The sequence below is a fragment of the Phoxinus phoxinus genome, assembly GCF_949152265.1.
Source record: "Phoxinus phoxinus genome assembly, chromosome: 21".
NCBI lineage: Eukaryota > Metazoa > Chordata > Actinopteri > Cypriniformes > Leuciscidae > Phoxinus > Phoxinus phoxinus.
The window spans coordinates 32,061,226-32,078,233 of record NC_136896.1 but is presented as its reverse complement, the minus strand read 5'-3'; the positions used below and the strand labels follow the sequence as shown (position 1 = coordinate 32,078,233).

The following is a 17,008-nucleotide window of genomic DNA, read 5'->3' as shown; positions in this document are numbered from 1 at the left end:
ATAATTCTTCAGGCTTTCCATCCTCCACCGCATGCGCGGCTGATCAAGCTAAGCTATATTGTTCCCGGTTGTATATTGCTGCTTGTGTGTTTTGGGTCACCTAAGAAGGGTTCCCCTGCCTCTAAACAAACCAACAAACCAAAACCTCCTGAGAACGACTTGCTTCGACCAATCAGAAGCTGACGCTGTTATCATCCGGCGTTCTTTTATAGCTTCCGCATCGCCGCCACATGCGACGTCCTAACGCAACACCAATCGAGATTGGACTAGTTCCATACGGCTTCAGACGCGTCACGCTGAAGGCGTTCCCCAAAGTGTCGATTCTCGACGCAGAGTCGTAACCCGAGACGTTTCTGAAGCTCGTGTAAAGGCCGCCCTCTTCCGAACGGAGGCGGAGCAACAGCTCATTTGCATTTAAAGCGACACACACAAAAACGGCGTGTTTTTGCTCACACCCACAAAGGGGCAAATTTGATAAACTATAATAAATGATCTGGGGGTATTTTGAGCTGAAATTTCAGACACATCCTGGGAACTCCATAGATTTATATTACATCTTGTGAAAATGGGCTTAACATGTCAGCTTTAAGGGGCAAAGGAGCGATTCATGTGACAGAGAACAGCTAGACTGAATATACAGAGAGTCCTGAACACACATAATCCAGGACAGCGCACATGTATTCCTTCACTCTGACACACAACAACCTTTAATGCTTCGAGTGACTTCATATGACTGCTGATTTCCAGGACTGGCAAAAAGTCTGCAGGAACTGAAATCAATGAGTGTGTGCAGGAGTGAGAGATAGGATTCAGGCTGCTGAAGAAAATCTATTCAGTGCTGTTTGCAGATTTTGTTCAGCACTTTCCGCACACAGATGAAATAAATCCATGCAATGTCCTATTCATATAAAAAGGCTTTGCAACTATCAAATGGCACGTAATAAGAGCTGATGAATAGGTGTGGCGATGTGTGTAGGGAGGAAATTAAGACCGAGAGAAAGAGAGAGAGAGAGAGAGAGAGAGAGAGTGTGTGTGTGTGTGTGTGTGTGTGTGTGTGTGTGTGTGTTTGTGTGTGTGTGTGTGTGAGTGTGTGTGTGTGTGTGTGTGTGTGAGAGAGAGAGAGAGAGAGAGAGTGTGTGTGTGTGTGTGTGTGTGTGAGTGTGTGTGTGTGTGTGTGTGTGTGTGTGTGTGAGTGAGTGAGTGAGTGTGTGTGTGTGTGTGTGTGTGTGTGTGTGTGTGTGTGTAGTGTGTGTGTTTGTGTGTGTGTGTGTGTGTGTGTGGTGTGTGTGTGTGTGTGTGTGTGTGTGTGTGTGAGTGAGAGAGAGAGAGGAGAGAGAGAGAGAGAGAGAGCCGAGAGACTGTAGGCGGACCGTCAGTGAGTGTGTGAGTGTGTTCGGGACAGGAGACTGACTGCCACACACACTCCACACACCCGACTGAAGCAGAGAGTCACGGTAAGTGCTGAGGAAGGATGACTGCATTATGTAACCGCATAAAAGCGATGAAAAAACCCAGTAATATACGTGTTGATCAATTTGGAACGCGAATTTATTGTTTATATATTGTTATCAAGATGTTTAGCTTATGTAAGGAAATGATTAGAAAAGCAATGTGTAGGCTATATATATACAGAAGCATTCATAGAAAAAAATCCACAATCGAAGTCAAAATAAAATAGCTTTTAATGCATCCGATTGTTTTCCATGTAAAGTGATGTTATTGTCCCTATAGTTTTCTATGATGCATCGACTGCACATGCAACTGTAAATCAGGCACATCGGTTGCCACATCAGAGCGATATAATGCCATGCAGTTTAAAAACCGGGAACAGAATGTACCTACAAGAAATGCGATGATAGATAAAATATTTCCCATGAGTAAAACAACAACAACAACATGGCTAATAGAAAGAAATCTGGCAATGCTGCGAGTGAGCTCGTTTTAGTCTGATTCATTTAGTCAGAGTTAGTGTCTCATCATTTAATTATCTAACAATTAAGTTCGTCTCCACTTCTTCCAGAGCGAGATGGATGGTGACGTGTAAAGGCTGGTTTGACAGGAGCTCGTCGGAGATCCAGTGACGCCCAGTGACTGACTAAACCAGGATGCGGGGAGGATATCTCAGTGAATGAATGGCGCCTTTCATCGGAATCTGCACATCATCAGGCATGCGGACCTCAGAGGATCAACGCGCCTGAAGCCGAAGCCACCGCGAGCGTTCCCGATCGCGCCCGCGCCATGGGGATTCGACACTTTCTGCTGCTGCCTCATTTATCTGGACCCGCTCAACGTGTTCTGCACCCTGACTGCCAAACGAGCCAAACCTGCGCCCAAGAGAACGCAGAAACCGAAGGAACTGAACGGAACCACCGTCGCGACGCCCGCGTCCACGCAGCGCGTCACCCAGGCGCGCGCGCACGAGACCTGCCTCGGCTACTACGACGTGAGCGGCCAGTTCGACAAGGAGTTCGAGTGCAATAACACCGATCACCGGTACTGTTGCGGGTCCTGCTACCTGCGCTTCTGCTGCCAGTTTAAAGGCAACCGGTTAGACCAGAGAACATGCAAGAACTACCACAAGCCCGACTGGGTGAAAACTGTGCCCCCTTCACCCACCCCAACAGGTGATACTTACGACCCAAGCATGGACCAAACCAACACCGCGGTCTACATCACCTGTGGGGTCATCGCTTTTATTATAGTCCTTGGGGTTTCCACTAAAGTCGCTTATGACAAAGCAACACAACCTCCTCAGGAAATGAACATTCACAGGTGAGCAGCGCACCTTCAGTCTCCTAAAACTGCAGTTCATAACTAGATGCTCATATTCTGGAACGCGTGTGGACTGGAGATCTGGCCATCTGCAGTGTTGTTACACACTCTTACAGGGCTGTGTGTGTGAGCAAAATTGCAAGCAGAGTTTAGTATGCACCAGTGGCTCTAGAGCCAAGCACACAGCCTCGTGTAGTGTCTGCGTGAGAGCGCTCGGGGTCCGCAACGCTTCAGTCTGGCCAGATTCACAGCATCCGTGTCCACTGGTTATTATTGGCCGCTCTGATGAAAAGAGCTTCAGAATGTTTTAATTGCACTGTTCCCTCCATCTCTAGTTTGGGATTTGGATATATTAGATGTGAATGGAAAATCACGTTCCTTAATCTGTGGTTTCATAATGTCTATTATCTCACATCTGTTTTTTGGTCCTTTTGTTGCATTGCTGCAAAACCACCGTTATTTTTGAGAGTGTAGAATAATGTGATGATATACTGCAGAATCGCAACGTTTCTTCCTTTATCCCATGTGAATGTCTGGGTGGAAGAACTTTCGATAAACATTACGTGGTCACAGGTGAACGTATAAAACTTTATTTAGTCAGACGTCTTGCTCTTGCTTTGAAAACGATATCTGCTAAAAACTGGCCTGTATTATATAGTCCACACTGGAACGCACAAGCAAACAAACAAACAAACAAACAAACAAACAAACAGAGAATGTATGTAATATGACAGTGCTGTGGACTCTTCAGCCACTGCTGGGTAACTAATGCAAAAATAATTGAATTTCTCAGGTGACGGTAAACATGAACAGAATGAACTGAGTTCAGATCCTCTGGGCTTCCAGTGTTTCCAGGTGCAGATTGAGACGAGGCTCGCTGATGATTAACACTTATTTATAGACCTTTCTTTCTTTCTCTACAAATCCAGTCAGAGTAGAGTATCTGGAGGTGACCCTTCACCTGAACGCTGTGAGCTGATGTGTTCTCCGCTTCTCCACAGAGCTCTTGCAGATATACTCAGACAACAAGGACCGATTCCTATATCTCAGTACGACTGTGAGAACTTTGCTGCGCTGAACAGCTCCTCCAAAGACGACACGCCACAGCGGACGGGCTCCAAAAACCACTACACCCCCGTCCACAGCTCCAAGTCCAACCACGGTGAGTGAAGCCCGTCTAACATCTGTGGTTCTCCCAGGCGTGGGTCACTTTAATGAAACACTGGATTTACCGGAGCTCTGTTCTGAAAGCTGGTGATCCTAACCGTCACACAACCTCGCCAGTCTCGTCAGCTTTATCTATCCAGCGCTTTACAGCACAGAGTGTTCAGAGCCGCTTTACGGAGATCACAGGGAAATAATGCAGCAGTTTCCAGAAGAGAATAGCGGCACAGTCCAGCTTAAGTTCAGTGATGCTCATTTCTGCTGTAAAAAAGTTATTAATTTAGTTTTTACATTTACATTTATGCATTTGGCAGACGCTTTTATCCAAAGCGACTTACATTGCATTATCCTATAAATTTATACATAGGTATGCGCAATCCCCTGGGATCGAACCCACAAACTTGCGTTGTTAACGCAATGCTCTTACCAATGAGCTACAGGAAAGCAGGAAAGTTCATTTATATTTATATTTAACCGTGATGTCATCGTCCAGCTCAGTTCTCATATAATGCTGTCAGGAGATCAATAATATTGCTGGATATTGAATTAAATTTCCCCAAGTGGACGATTTGGAACAATCTACATAATCATAAAAACATAGCATGAACAAATAACAATGTTTTTAATTACACTGAACTTTTTTTAATAGATATTTCTTAGCAGGAATTTTTTATTATTATTATTTGTAAAGCATTTCTCTTGTCTCGTCTGCCATCTTGGATATTTTTTCTTTCTTGAATGCATGTACTCTGGGATTGCAGTCTGAGTTTTTTGGCAAAGTGAGACATCAGACTTGGCATCTTAACTAAACAAGCTACGTTTGGAAGAGTGTTTGCATCTGCACCTCCTATGATGCCGTCTCTGTAGGACACTGGATAGGCTTTGGACACGCTTCAGTCACAGTTGTGATATTGGCTAATGTGAGCATGAGTATCAGGGGCTCGTGTTGGACGGCATGTGTTGCGCTGAAGACCGTGTTCCAGACGCATCCCAGCAAGTAATAGCCGTCATTTCTCCGTCTAGGTTAACTATAGACCCGATATAGTCCAGCTATGAGCAGGTTAAAGGGGGGGTACAATGGTGTTTCATGTATTCAGAGTTGTTTACAGTGTTAAAGAGATGGATTCTCATGCTAATAATGGCCAAAGTTTGAAAAGTTATTTTGAACGAATAACAGAGAATTTCTGTGCTGAAAATCATACTTCCGGATTGCAACACGTTTCGGCTGTTTTTTTTCTATCGTAGATCTAATGACGTAGACCAGAGTGGAACTCCTTATATGAGCATTGCTCTCGGAAAAGCGCGTTCACGCACACGTCGACCAGAGGAGAGAAAGACCGCGCTCATCGACGCATAGACATCATATATCTCTATATAATATCTATGCATCGACGCGCTACTACCGGAAATCATCATCAGCAGCGCTAAATAGGAATGGTTGATGTCAAGAATGTCTCCAAAAAAGTGTGTTTTGGGATGTGAGGGAAAGTTTACCTTGTTCAGCTTCCCAAAGAACCCAGTGTTACTGGAACAGTGGATGCAGTTTGTATTTCCGGGACAGCAAAGGAGTGTGGCAAGTGCGGTTTTGTGTTCTGGTCATTTCAGTGACGAATGTTTTATTAACAAGGCCCAGGTCGTCGCTGGATTTGCAAACCAAATACTATTGTAATATGGCCTACCGCACCACGATCGATAATAAGCAAACCTTCCCGGGCGCTCCCGCTTGACTCTATAGCTCCGCCCACGCCCAGAATCAAGGACCTCGGCTTTTTCCGGTTAGAATCGGAAAGCTGTATTTTTATTTTATAAATATGATGAAACTAAAGACTTTTTGGAGATATGAAGGACGCACTATTACTCTATAGGTACTCAAGATTAACATGAGATTGACTGAAACTACGTATTTTACCCCCCCTTTAACTATAGACCCGATTTAGTCCAGCTATGAGTAGGTTAACTATAGACCCGATTTAGTCCAGCTATGAGTAGGTTAACTATAGACCTGATATAGTCCAGCTATGAGTAGGTTAACTATAGACCCGATATAGTCCAGCTATGAGTAGGTTAACTATAGACCCATTATAGTCCAGCTATGAGTAGGTTAACTATAGACCCGATATAGTCCAGCTATGAGTAGGTTAACTATAGACCCGTTATAGTCCAGCTTTGAGTAGGTTAACTATAGACCCGATATTGTCCAGCTATGAGTAGGTTAACTATAGACCCGTTATAGTCCAGCTATGAGTAGGTTAACTATAGACCCGATATAGTCCAGCTATGAGTAGGTTAACTATAGACCCGTTATAGTCCAGCTATGAGTAGGTTAACTATAGACCCGATATAGTCCAGCTATGAGTAGGTTAACTATAGACCTGTTATAGTCCAGCTATGAGTAGGTTAACTATAGACCCGATATAGTCCAGCTATGAGTAGGTTAACTATAGACCCATTATAGTCCAGCTATGAGTAGGTTAACTATAGACCCGTTATAGTCCAGCTATGAGTAGGTTAACTATAGACCTGATATAGTCCAGCTTTGAGTAGGTTAACTATAGACCTGATATAGTCAAGCTATGAGTAGGTTAACTATAGACCCGTTATAGTCCAGCTTTGAGTAGGTTAACTATAGACCCATTATAGTCCAGCTATGAGTAGGTTAACTATAGACCCGTTATAGTCCAGCTATGAGTAGGTTAACTATAGACCTGATATAGTCCAGCTTTGAGTAGGTTAACTATAGACCCATTATAGTCCAGCTATGAGTAGGTTAACTATAGACCCGTTATAGTCCAGCTATGAGTAGGTTAACTATAGACCTGATATAGTCCAGCTTTGAGTAGGTTAACTATAGACCTGATATAGTCCAGCTTTGAGTAGGTTAACTATAGACCTGTTATAGTCCAGCTATGAGTAGGTTAACTATAGACCTGATATAGTCCAGCTTTGAGTAGGTTAACTATAGACCTGATATAGTCCAGCTTTGAGTAGGTTAACTATAGACCTGTTATAGTCCAGCTTTGAGTAGGTTAACTATAGACCTGATATAGTCCAGCTTTGAGTAGGTTAACTATAGACCTGATATAGTCCAGCTTTGAGTAGGTTAACTATAGACCTGTTATAGTCCAGCTATGAGTAGGTTAACTATAGACCTGATATAGTCCAGCTTTGAGTAGGTTAACTATAGACCCGTTATAGTCCAGCTATGAGTAGGTTAACTATAGACCTGTTATAGTCCAGCTATGAGTAGGTTAACTATAGACCTGTTATAGTCCAGCTTTGAGTAGGTTAACTATAGACCTGATATTGTCCAGCTATGAGTAGGTTAACTATAGACCCGATATAGTCCAGCTTTGAGTAGGTTAACTCTCAAAGCTTGTTATTACCAAGACACTGACATGTTATGATGTATTGGTTTATGTGAAGTTGTCATAACAAAGACATCTCAAACATTGTCATATTTGCATTAAAAATGTCATAATTGAGCGAATGACACTTAATGCCAGTTGTCATAAACTCCTTCATATTAATGACGTGTCATGATTATGAAGGTGTCATGTCAGTCTTATGCACACCCCTGCAAGTAAAGTGTTACTCATGCGATTTTTGCCAAAATAATGTATGATATTTCATCATGTAAGCAAAGTAAACTGTGATTACAAGAGGACTGGTTTCATTTCTTCACTCATTGGGCCTCATTCCCCAATATCTTCCTAAGAATTATCTTAACTTTGCACTTAAACTTGCTAAGAAGAGTCTACGTCGGATTCATGATGTTCTTAAATGACAGAATTGTTCGCACCTGTGTTCTCAGGATTGATGAATCCCATGTAAATTGCAGTGTTAGTGTTTCTTTGCATACCTTTTTTTTTCATCAAATGATCAGAAATACATTACAGTAAAATACTATCAGTATAAACGACTTTAGAGTCAAATAACATGCAGTAACCAATTATTTGGAGGAAACTGTCATAACTCAAATGTGCGTAAGAGTGCTCTTGAGTGTGCGTAGATTTTGTTCTTAGCTAAGAACAAATCCAAGATAAGAAAATTAGTGAATGTCCGAATCTTCGTAAAAAGTGCGTAAGTGGGGTTTAAGAACACATTTCTTTGTAAGAACGGTTGGTGAATGAGGCCCGATGTTATGTAATTGATGACTAGTCTATTCTTGGGCTCTGGTTTAGACGTCTATTACATTTTCACTGACAGCCCAAATTTCGCCTTGTTTTAGACGTTAGGGCTGTGTTTGGACGGCTATTAGACGTTAGGACTGTGTTTGGACGGCTATTAGACGTTAGGACTGTGTTTGGACGGCTATTAGACGTTAGGACTGTGTTTGGACGGCTATTAGACGTTAGGGCTGTGTTTGGACGGCTATTAGACGTTAGGACTGTGTTTGGACGGCTATTAGACGTTAGGACTGTGTTTGGACGGCTATTAGACGTTAGGACTGTGTTTGGACGGCTATTAGACGTTAGGGCTGTGTTTGGACGGCTATTAGACGTTAGGACTGTGTTTGGACGGCTATTAGACGTTAGGACTGTGTTTGGACGGCTATTAGACGTTAGGGCTGTGTTTGGACGGCTATTAGACGTTAGGACTGTGTTTGGACGGCTATTAGACGCTAGGGCTGTGTTTGGACGGCTATTAGACGTTAGGACTGTGTTTGGACGGCTATTAGACGTTAGGACTGTGTTTGGACGGCTATTAGACGTTAGGGCTGTGTTTGGACGGCTATTAGACGTTAGGACTGTGTTTGGACGGCTATTAGACGTTAGGACTGTGTTTGGACGGCTATTAGACGTTAGGACTGTGTTTGGACGGCTATTAGACGTTAGGGCTGTGTTTGGACGGCTATTAGACGTTAGGACTGTGTTTGGACGGCTATTAGACGTTAGGACTGTGTTTGGACGGCTATTAGACGTTAGGGCTGTGTTTGGACGGCTATTAGACGTTAGGACTGTGTTTGGACGGCTATTAGACGTTAGGGCTGTGTTTGGACGGCTATTAGACGTTAGGGCTGTGTTTGGACGGCTATTAGACGTTAGGACTGTGTTTGGACGGCTATTAGACGTTAGGACTGTGTTTGGACGGCTATTAGACGTTAGGGCTGTGTTTGGACGGCTATTAGACGTTAGGACTGTGTTTGGACGGCTATTAGACGTTAGGACTGTGTTTGGACGGCTATTAGACGTTAGGACTGTGTTTGGACGGCTATTAGACGTTAGGACTGTGTTTGGACGGCTATTAGACGTTAGGGCTGTGTTTGGACGGCTATTAGACGTTAGGACTGTGTTTGGACGGCTATTAGACGTTAGGACTGTGTTTGGACGGCTATTAGACGTTAGGGCTGTGTTTGGACGGCTATTAGACGTTAGGACTGTGTTTGGACGGCTATTAGACGTTAGGGCTGTGTTTGGACGGCTATTAGACGTTAGGACTGTGTTTGGACGGCTATTAGACGTCTTTTAAACGCAAAATTGCTTTCTGGGCAAACGCAAAATTGCTGGTTCTTGTCATGTGATCTGCCACTGACTTCTCATGCCATTACGGATGAGCCGTTCCTCTCTGCCGTGCTGAGATTGAAGGCGGCGCTGAATTTCATTATGTTCAAGGTCACGGAGGGACTTTGTTGGACATTCTCATGAGTTATGATCACACAAATGGCAGCTTTGACTTAAGGGAGATAAATGTCACTCATATGGCAACAACCACAAACCGAAGGAGATTTATGTTGAACACCAATCTCTCTTGCAGATCTATAGCTCCTGAAACCCCTTATAAAGCACTTTAAGGGAGATTTATACTGCATGTTTTCCTTATCCTCATTACAAAGTGACCTTGAAGTGCAGGATGACGTAAATGAGAGCACTTGACCCCTGACCTGGGATCAGGGTCGATATGGCAGCGGAGGTCATTAGCTGTTGCAATACGAGTTTGGCAGCATTTGTGGCATAATGACGATGATGATGATGATGATGACCGCAAAAGCAAAAACATTTTTTCCCTCCAAATGTTGGGTTACAGTGAGGCCAATTTTGGAGGATTTAAACACAAAAATGTGATGCTTATAATTATAAAACAGCACTTGCATCCTTCTTCTGTTTGTATTATTTGAGCTGCAAAGTTGTTCTCATCATTTTCATGGTCGGTTTGGGGTTTTAGTCGTTATGTTGTCATGGCAGTGAAGGCATAATTGGAATTATCTGCTACACAAGGATAATATGTATAATATAAATTATGTGTTGTGGCTACACTATTAAACAGAGTTTATATTTTGACCCATGCACTTCTATCGTAAGTGGCTCAGTGTAAGACAGATTTGTGCTTTTTCAGAATTAGTCTTTGTTTTTACTCTAAATTCCTTTTGTGGTAATCAGCATTATTCCAAAAGTTGAGCTGAGCTTGTATGAAACCCTTCACATGTACGCAGCTGTGTGTGTTGCATTCATGTTCTGGGGGACTTTGTCTTGTCAACATCTCATTCCCGGTCAGCGAGACCAGTGTTTTCCTCAGGGAGCGGGCCGGTCCCGGGTCGATGTTAAGGGCCAGTGTTTTCCTCAGGGAGTGGGCCGGTCCCGGGTCGATGTTAAGGGCCAGTGACGGCCTCCACAGAAGCGTGTGTAATTGCAGTGCTGTGAACTGAATCAACTCACAGAGAAAATGCATGTTCACGCACGCACTGATGCACAAGAGCGTTTACTGCAGGGAAAGACTTTAGTCCAAAATTATGTTTACAACATGATCTTGGTTTTCACTGTGTGTGAATTATTTTTTATGCTATGAAACACAACTGGACTCTCTTTATCAAATCATACAGAATATTGTTTTAAAATGGCAGCCGTGACGAAGTGTAAAAAATGCTTTGCTTATAGAGGGATTTACACTGAATCTCAAGTGACTACAGAAAAATTTGACAGTGAGAAACATGCATGCATAATATATTAGATTAGAAATATCCCTGAACAAATAATAACACAGCCTTTCTGCCAAAATAAGGGAAGAAAGAAAGAAAGAAGCGCAGTGAATGCATTTCTGTAGGCGTTTGTGTGTATTTGCTCAAATATTGCTTTAAGAGATCAGCATTGCATGCATAAAATTTGTCTGGCTTATTAAACTATGATGTAATTAGTTTAATTAAGATGTGGAGTGCCAATGGGCAATTTCATAATGATACAGCTCTACACATTTTTTAACTTATAGCCTCCTCATCGCTACACTTAGCAATTAATATCAAAGTTGGACGGGCCATAAAGTCTGAGTGTATTTCTCCCTGTGGTTTGCAAGGCCTCAGCATCATCTTCACACAGACAGTGTTTCTCCTCAAACACACACACACACACACACACACACACACACACACACACACACACACACACACACACACACACACACACACACACACACTGTTTCTCCTCGAACACACGCGGGTCAAAGCGTGGCTTCAAGGACTCTCGCTAATGGTTTCCGGCTCTGAAGCCATTTTCATTTAAACTGCATCTCAGATTCTCTGAGCACTTTTGGGGATTTCCTTAGGGGTGCAAAATATCAGCCTGTTAAATTCAGGTTCATAGTCAGTAACGGCAGCGCATAATGAATTCTCAGCAAGGCGGCTCACCTGAGCAAGAGATGCTTGAGGTTCTTGGGGGTTCGAGCGAGAGAAGTTTATTGCGTTCTGTACCCCTGCCTCATGTTGAGTTATTTGATTCAGAGGACTGTGTCAGGTCTTACTCTTACCTCAGTGTTGTGTTGTTGTTTTCTGTTTGTCCAACTGTTCCTAGTGATCCGAAGCAGAAGCATCTTTGAACAATCTGGCTCTCAGTATGAGTATCTGACAGACTCTGTAAACAACATTTTAACTCGTGTTTCCTACAGCTCAACCTTTTGCTTCCTCAGCCTTGTACTTCCTGTTGAGCTTCTTGCTTAGCTGTGAAAAACACACCTTGTTGATTTTAAATAGTGTTGGATTTATTTATGTTTATGCATTTTGCAGACGCTTTTATCCAAAGCGACTTTTGGCGCTTTTCCACTGCACAGTACCAGCTCGCCTTGGCTCGCCTCACCTCGACTCGAATCGCCTCTGTTTGGTTTTCCACTGTGTAAAAGTTGTACCAGTACCTGCTTCCAGGTACTTTTTTTCGTATCACCTCCGGCGAGGTTCTAAGCGAGCCGAGGCGAGCTGAGGCGATACTAAAACGTGACGTGACACACGGGAGACTGCTGATTGGTCAGCGAGAATCGGCACTATTCACTGCGCCATCATTGCACGCGCCAGACGGAGTATCCTGAATAACCCCGGCATTTTTAAATAGTTTTGCCAGAGATTGCGTGATATACCCATTACTAATATTATGTAAAACAGCATACACTCGATTTCCTCCATTGTCCTGTGTGTGTGGGTAGCGGGTGTGTGTCGCGTCGCTATGACGACCACCAGGTACTATTGTGGAAGTACTATGCAATGGAAAACGGAGCGAAACGCGAGCCGAGCCGAGCTGAGTCAAGTCGAGCTGGTACTGGTAATGGAAAAGCGCCATTACATTGCAAGGTACACATTTACAGTCTTATCAATTCTTACTTTCTCTGGGAATCGAACCCATGACCTCGGCGTTGCAAGCGACTACGCTCTACTGTTTGAGCTACAGGAAAGCCTGTAGGAATGCAGAAAGCATTTATTGGATGGATATATTAATAAAGGGTTATGACATGAGAAATAAAATTCGCTTTGATCTTTTGACATATACTGTACGAGGACTTTGTACCATTAAAATATCCTGCAAGTTTCAGAGCTTAAAGGAATAGTTCACTTCAAAATAAAAAATACTGTAATCAGTTACTCACCCTAAAGTTGTTTCAAACCTGTATGAGTTTCTTTCTTCTGCTGAACACAAAACAAGATATTTTGAAGAATGTCGAGAACCAGACAGTTGGGTATTTTTTCTTCTCCTATGGAAGACAATGGGGTCCATCCACTGTCTGGTCAAAATATCTTCTTTTGTGTTCAGCAGAGGAAAGAGAAGTGAAACTGAAATACAGGTTTGAAACAACATAATGGTGAATTCATAATTTGTGTCTTTTGGGTGGACATTGTGAACAGTTTTGTGAATGAAGAGCATTTGAATTGGTCAGTGATCTGCTGGCACTAAAGCCCATAAACATGTAGATATGATGCTCATGTTTGAGCGAACGCTGCACTAAACTCCCAGATGGTGCTCAAGGTTATTGTTATGCTGCTATTTCATTGATAATTAGAACGTCAGGAATTAATACAAGACCTCGGACAGTGCCAGCATCTAATATTCTGTTGTGTGGACAAGGTGACTGTACCTATGAATTATGGAAAGTCATAAGTCTTGAAATGCACTGGGGATTTGTCCTGCTCTGCTTCTGACGGGTGTTCTTCTACATGTGATGATGATCTTCTACATGTGATGATGATCTTCTACATGTGATGATGATCTTCTACATGTGATGGTGTTCTTCTACATGTGATGATGGTCTTCTACATGTGATGATGGTCTTCTACATGTGATGGTGATCTTCTACATGTGATGAAGGTCTTCTACATGTGATGATGATCTTCTACATGTGATGGTGATCTTCTACATGTGATGATGATCTTCTACATGTGATGATGGTCTTCTACATGTGATGATGGTCTTCTACATGTGATGATGATCTTCTACATGTGATGGTGATCTTCTACATGTGATGATGATCTTCTACATGTGATGATGATCTTCTACATGTGATGGTGATCTTCTACATGTGATGGTGATCTTCTACATGTGATGATGGTCTTCTACATGTGATGAAGGTCTTCTACATGTGATGATGATCTTCTACATGTGATGATGATCTTCTACATGTGATGATGGTCTTCTACATGTGATGATGGTCTTCTACATGTGATGATGGTCTTCTACATGTGATGTTGATCTTCTACATGTGATGATGGTCTTCTACATGTGATTATGATCTTCTACATGTGATGATGGTCTTCTACATGTGATGATGGTCTTCTACATGTGATGATGGTCTTCTACATGTGATGATGGTCTTCTACATGTGATGATGATCTTCTACATGTGATGATGGTCTTCTACATGTGATGATGGTCTTCTACATGAGATGATGATCTTCTACATGTGATGATGATCTTCTACATGTGATGGTGATCTTCTACATGTGATGATGGTCTTCTACATGTGATGATGGTCTTCTACATGTGATGATGATCTTCTACATGTGATGATGGTCTTCTACATGTGATGATGGTCTTCTACATGTGATGGTGATCTTCTACATGTGATGATGGTCTTCTACATGTGATGGTGATCTTCTACATGTGATGATGGTCTTCTACATGTGATGATGATCTTCTACATGTGATGATGATCTTCTACATGTGATGATGGTCTTCTACATGTGATGGTGATCTTCTACATGTGATGATGGTCTTCTACATGTGATGATGGTCTTCTACATGTGATGATGGTCTTCTACATGTGATGATGGTCTTCTACATGTGATGATGGTCTTCTACATGTGATGATGATCTTCTACATGTGATGATGGTCTTCTACATGTGATGAAGGTCTTCTACATGTGATGATGATCTTCTACATGTGATGGTGATCTTCTACATGTGATGATGGTCTTCTACATGTGATGATGATCTTCTACATGTGATGATGGTCTTCTACATGTGATGATGATCTTCTACATGTGATGATGGTCTTCTACATGTGATGATGATCTTCTACATGTGATGATGGTCTTCTACATGTGATGATGATCTTCTACATGTGATGGTGATCTTCTACATGTGATGATGATCTTCTACATGTGATGATGGTCTTCTACATGTGATGATGATCTTCTACATGTGATGATGGTCTTCTACATGTGATGATGGTCTTCTACATGTGATGATGGTCTTCTACATGTGATGATGGTCTTCTACATGTGATGGTGATCTTCTACATGTGATGATGATCTTCTACATGTGATGATGATCTTCTACATGTGATGGTGATCTTCTACATGTGATGGTGATCTTCTACATGTGATGATGATCTTCTACATGTGATGGTGATCTTCTACATGTGATGGTGATCTTCTACATGTGATGGTGATCTTCTACATGTGATGGTGATCTTCTACATGTGATGAAGGTCTTCTACATGTGATGATGATCTTCTACATGTGATGGTGATCTTCTACATGTGATGATGGTCTTCTACATGTGATGATGATCTTCTACATGTGATGATGGTCTTCTACATGTGATGATGATCTTCTACATGTGATGATGATCTTCTACATGTGATGATGATCTTCTACATGTGATGGTGATCTTCTACATGTGATGATGATCTTCTACATGTGATGATGATCTTCTACATGTGATGATGATCTTCTACATGTGATGATGGTCTTCTACATGTGATGGTGATCTTCTACATGTGATGATGATCTTCTACATGTGATGATGGTCTTCTACATGTGATGGTGATCTTCTACATGTGATGATGATCTTCTACATGTGATGGTGATCTTCTACATGTGATGATGATCTTCTACATGTGATGATGATCTTCTACATGTGATGATGATCTTCTACATGTGATGATGATCTTCTACATGTGATGGTGATCTTCTACATGTGATGATGGTCTTCTACATGTGATGGTGATCTTCTACATGTGATGATGGTCTTCTACATGTGATGATGATCTTCTACATGTGATGGTGATCTTCTACATGTGATGATGGTCTTCTACATGTGATGGTGATCTTCTACATGTGATGATGGTCTTCTACATGTGATGATGATCTTCTACATGTGATGATGATCTTCTACATGTGATGATGATCTTCTACATGTGATGATGATCTTCTACATGTGATGATGATCTTCTACATGTGATGGTGATCTTCTACATGTGATGATGGTCTTCTACATGTGATGGTGATCTTCTACATGTGATGATGGTCTTCTACATGTGATGATGATCTTCTACATGTGATGGTGATCTTCTACATGTGATGGTGATCTTCTACATGTGATGATGATCTTCTACATGTGATGATGATCTTCTACATGTGATGGTGATCTTCTACATGTGATGATGATCTTCTACATGTGATGGTGATCTTCTACATGTGATGGTGATCTTCTACATGTGATGGTGATCTTCTACATGTGATGATGATCTTCTACATGTCTTCACAGGAGCTCATTACTCTAAGGAGAGCACTCGAGGAGGCGGACACGACCTGCACAACTTCATCTCCTCCGGCTTTGTGACGCTGGGCCGAAGTCACGTCAAAGGTAACGTGATTCTATATCGCTGCTAAATGACTGAAAACATTTGTCCATAACAAGCGTTTATTTCTCAGCGTGCTGGATAGAAATTCTCTGAATCTGAATCTAGCTTGATCTGAAATCCTGTGATCCTGTTCTTGAAGCTCTTCTGTCTGTTTAGTCTTATGCTGAAATATGCATATCTATTAGGTCATGAAAACCCGGAAGTGAAATACACAGAGTCGCTTTGGCAGCTTGGTTTCAATAAAACAAGGAAGTTTCAAGTTCTGAAACTTACAGTATGTTTCATAGTACATGTTTTATGGCCTCTGACATATCAATTCAGTTCACTGATCATCATTCTCAGTTCACGACCCTTTAATGTTGAGTAGTTTGTTAGTTCGTGTCACCAGAAGGTAGTTCCCAAAGAAGCCAAAGCTTGAGTTGTACATGTACAAGAAACGAACGGAGATACAGAGATTCCCACACACTGTTCAAAGCTTTCAGAAATCAGTCCGCTCCACTGTTCCCGGGTTTCCGTGAGAGAATCCCGATCCGGCTCTTCACACGGCACTTCCCAGAATGGAGCTCGCAACTCTGTTATCCACAGATGATTGAATGCACATTTAAACCCTAAATATTCATATTTTTCTAGCATAAACTTTGATAAACATGAAAATTAAATTTCATTTGGTCATAATTTCAATAGAACAGTAAATACAGTAAAAAGTCCCAGTGGTCAATGTCAGCTCGCTCATAGGGGTT

The 17,008-nt window shown here is 42.1% G+C and overlaps 1 protein-coding gene across 1 annotated transcript in view; it reads left to right on the top strand.

The window, feature by feature from the left end:
- Positions 1-2,113: 2,113 nt before the first annotated feature.
- The window catches only part of LOC306989461 (shisa family member 6), an 82,814-nt gene continuing 67,919 nt past the window's right edge, over positions 2,114-17,008 (top strand). The window contains 4 exon segments of the mRNA XM_079595224.1: positions 2,114-2,265; positions 2,267-2,772; positions 3,774-3,934; positions 16,172-16,270. Coding sequence (XP_079451350.1) covers positions 2,239-2,265; positions 2,267-2,772; positions 3,774-3,934; positions 16,172-16,270 — 793 coding nt within the window. The 5' untranslated portion in view covers positions 2,114-2,238.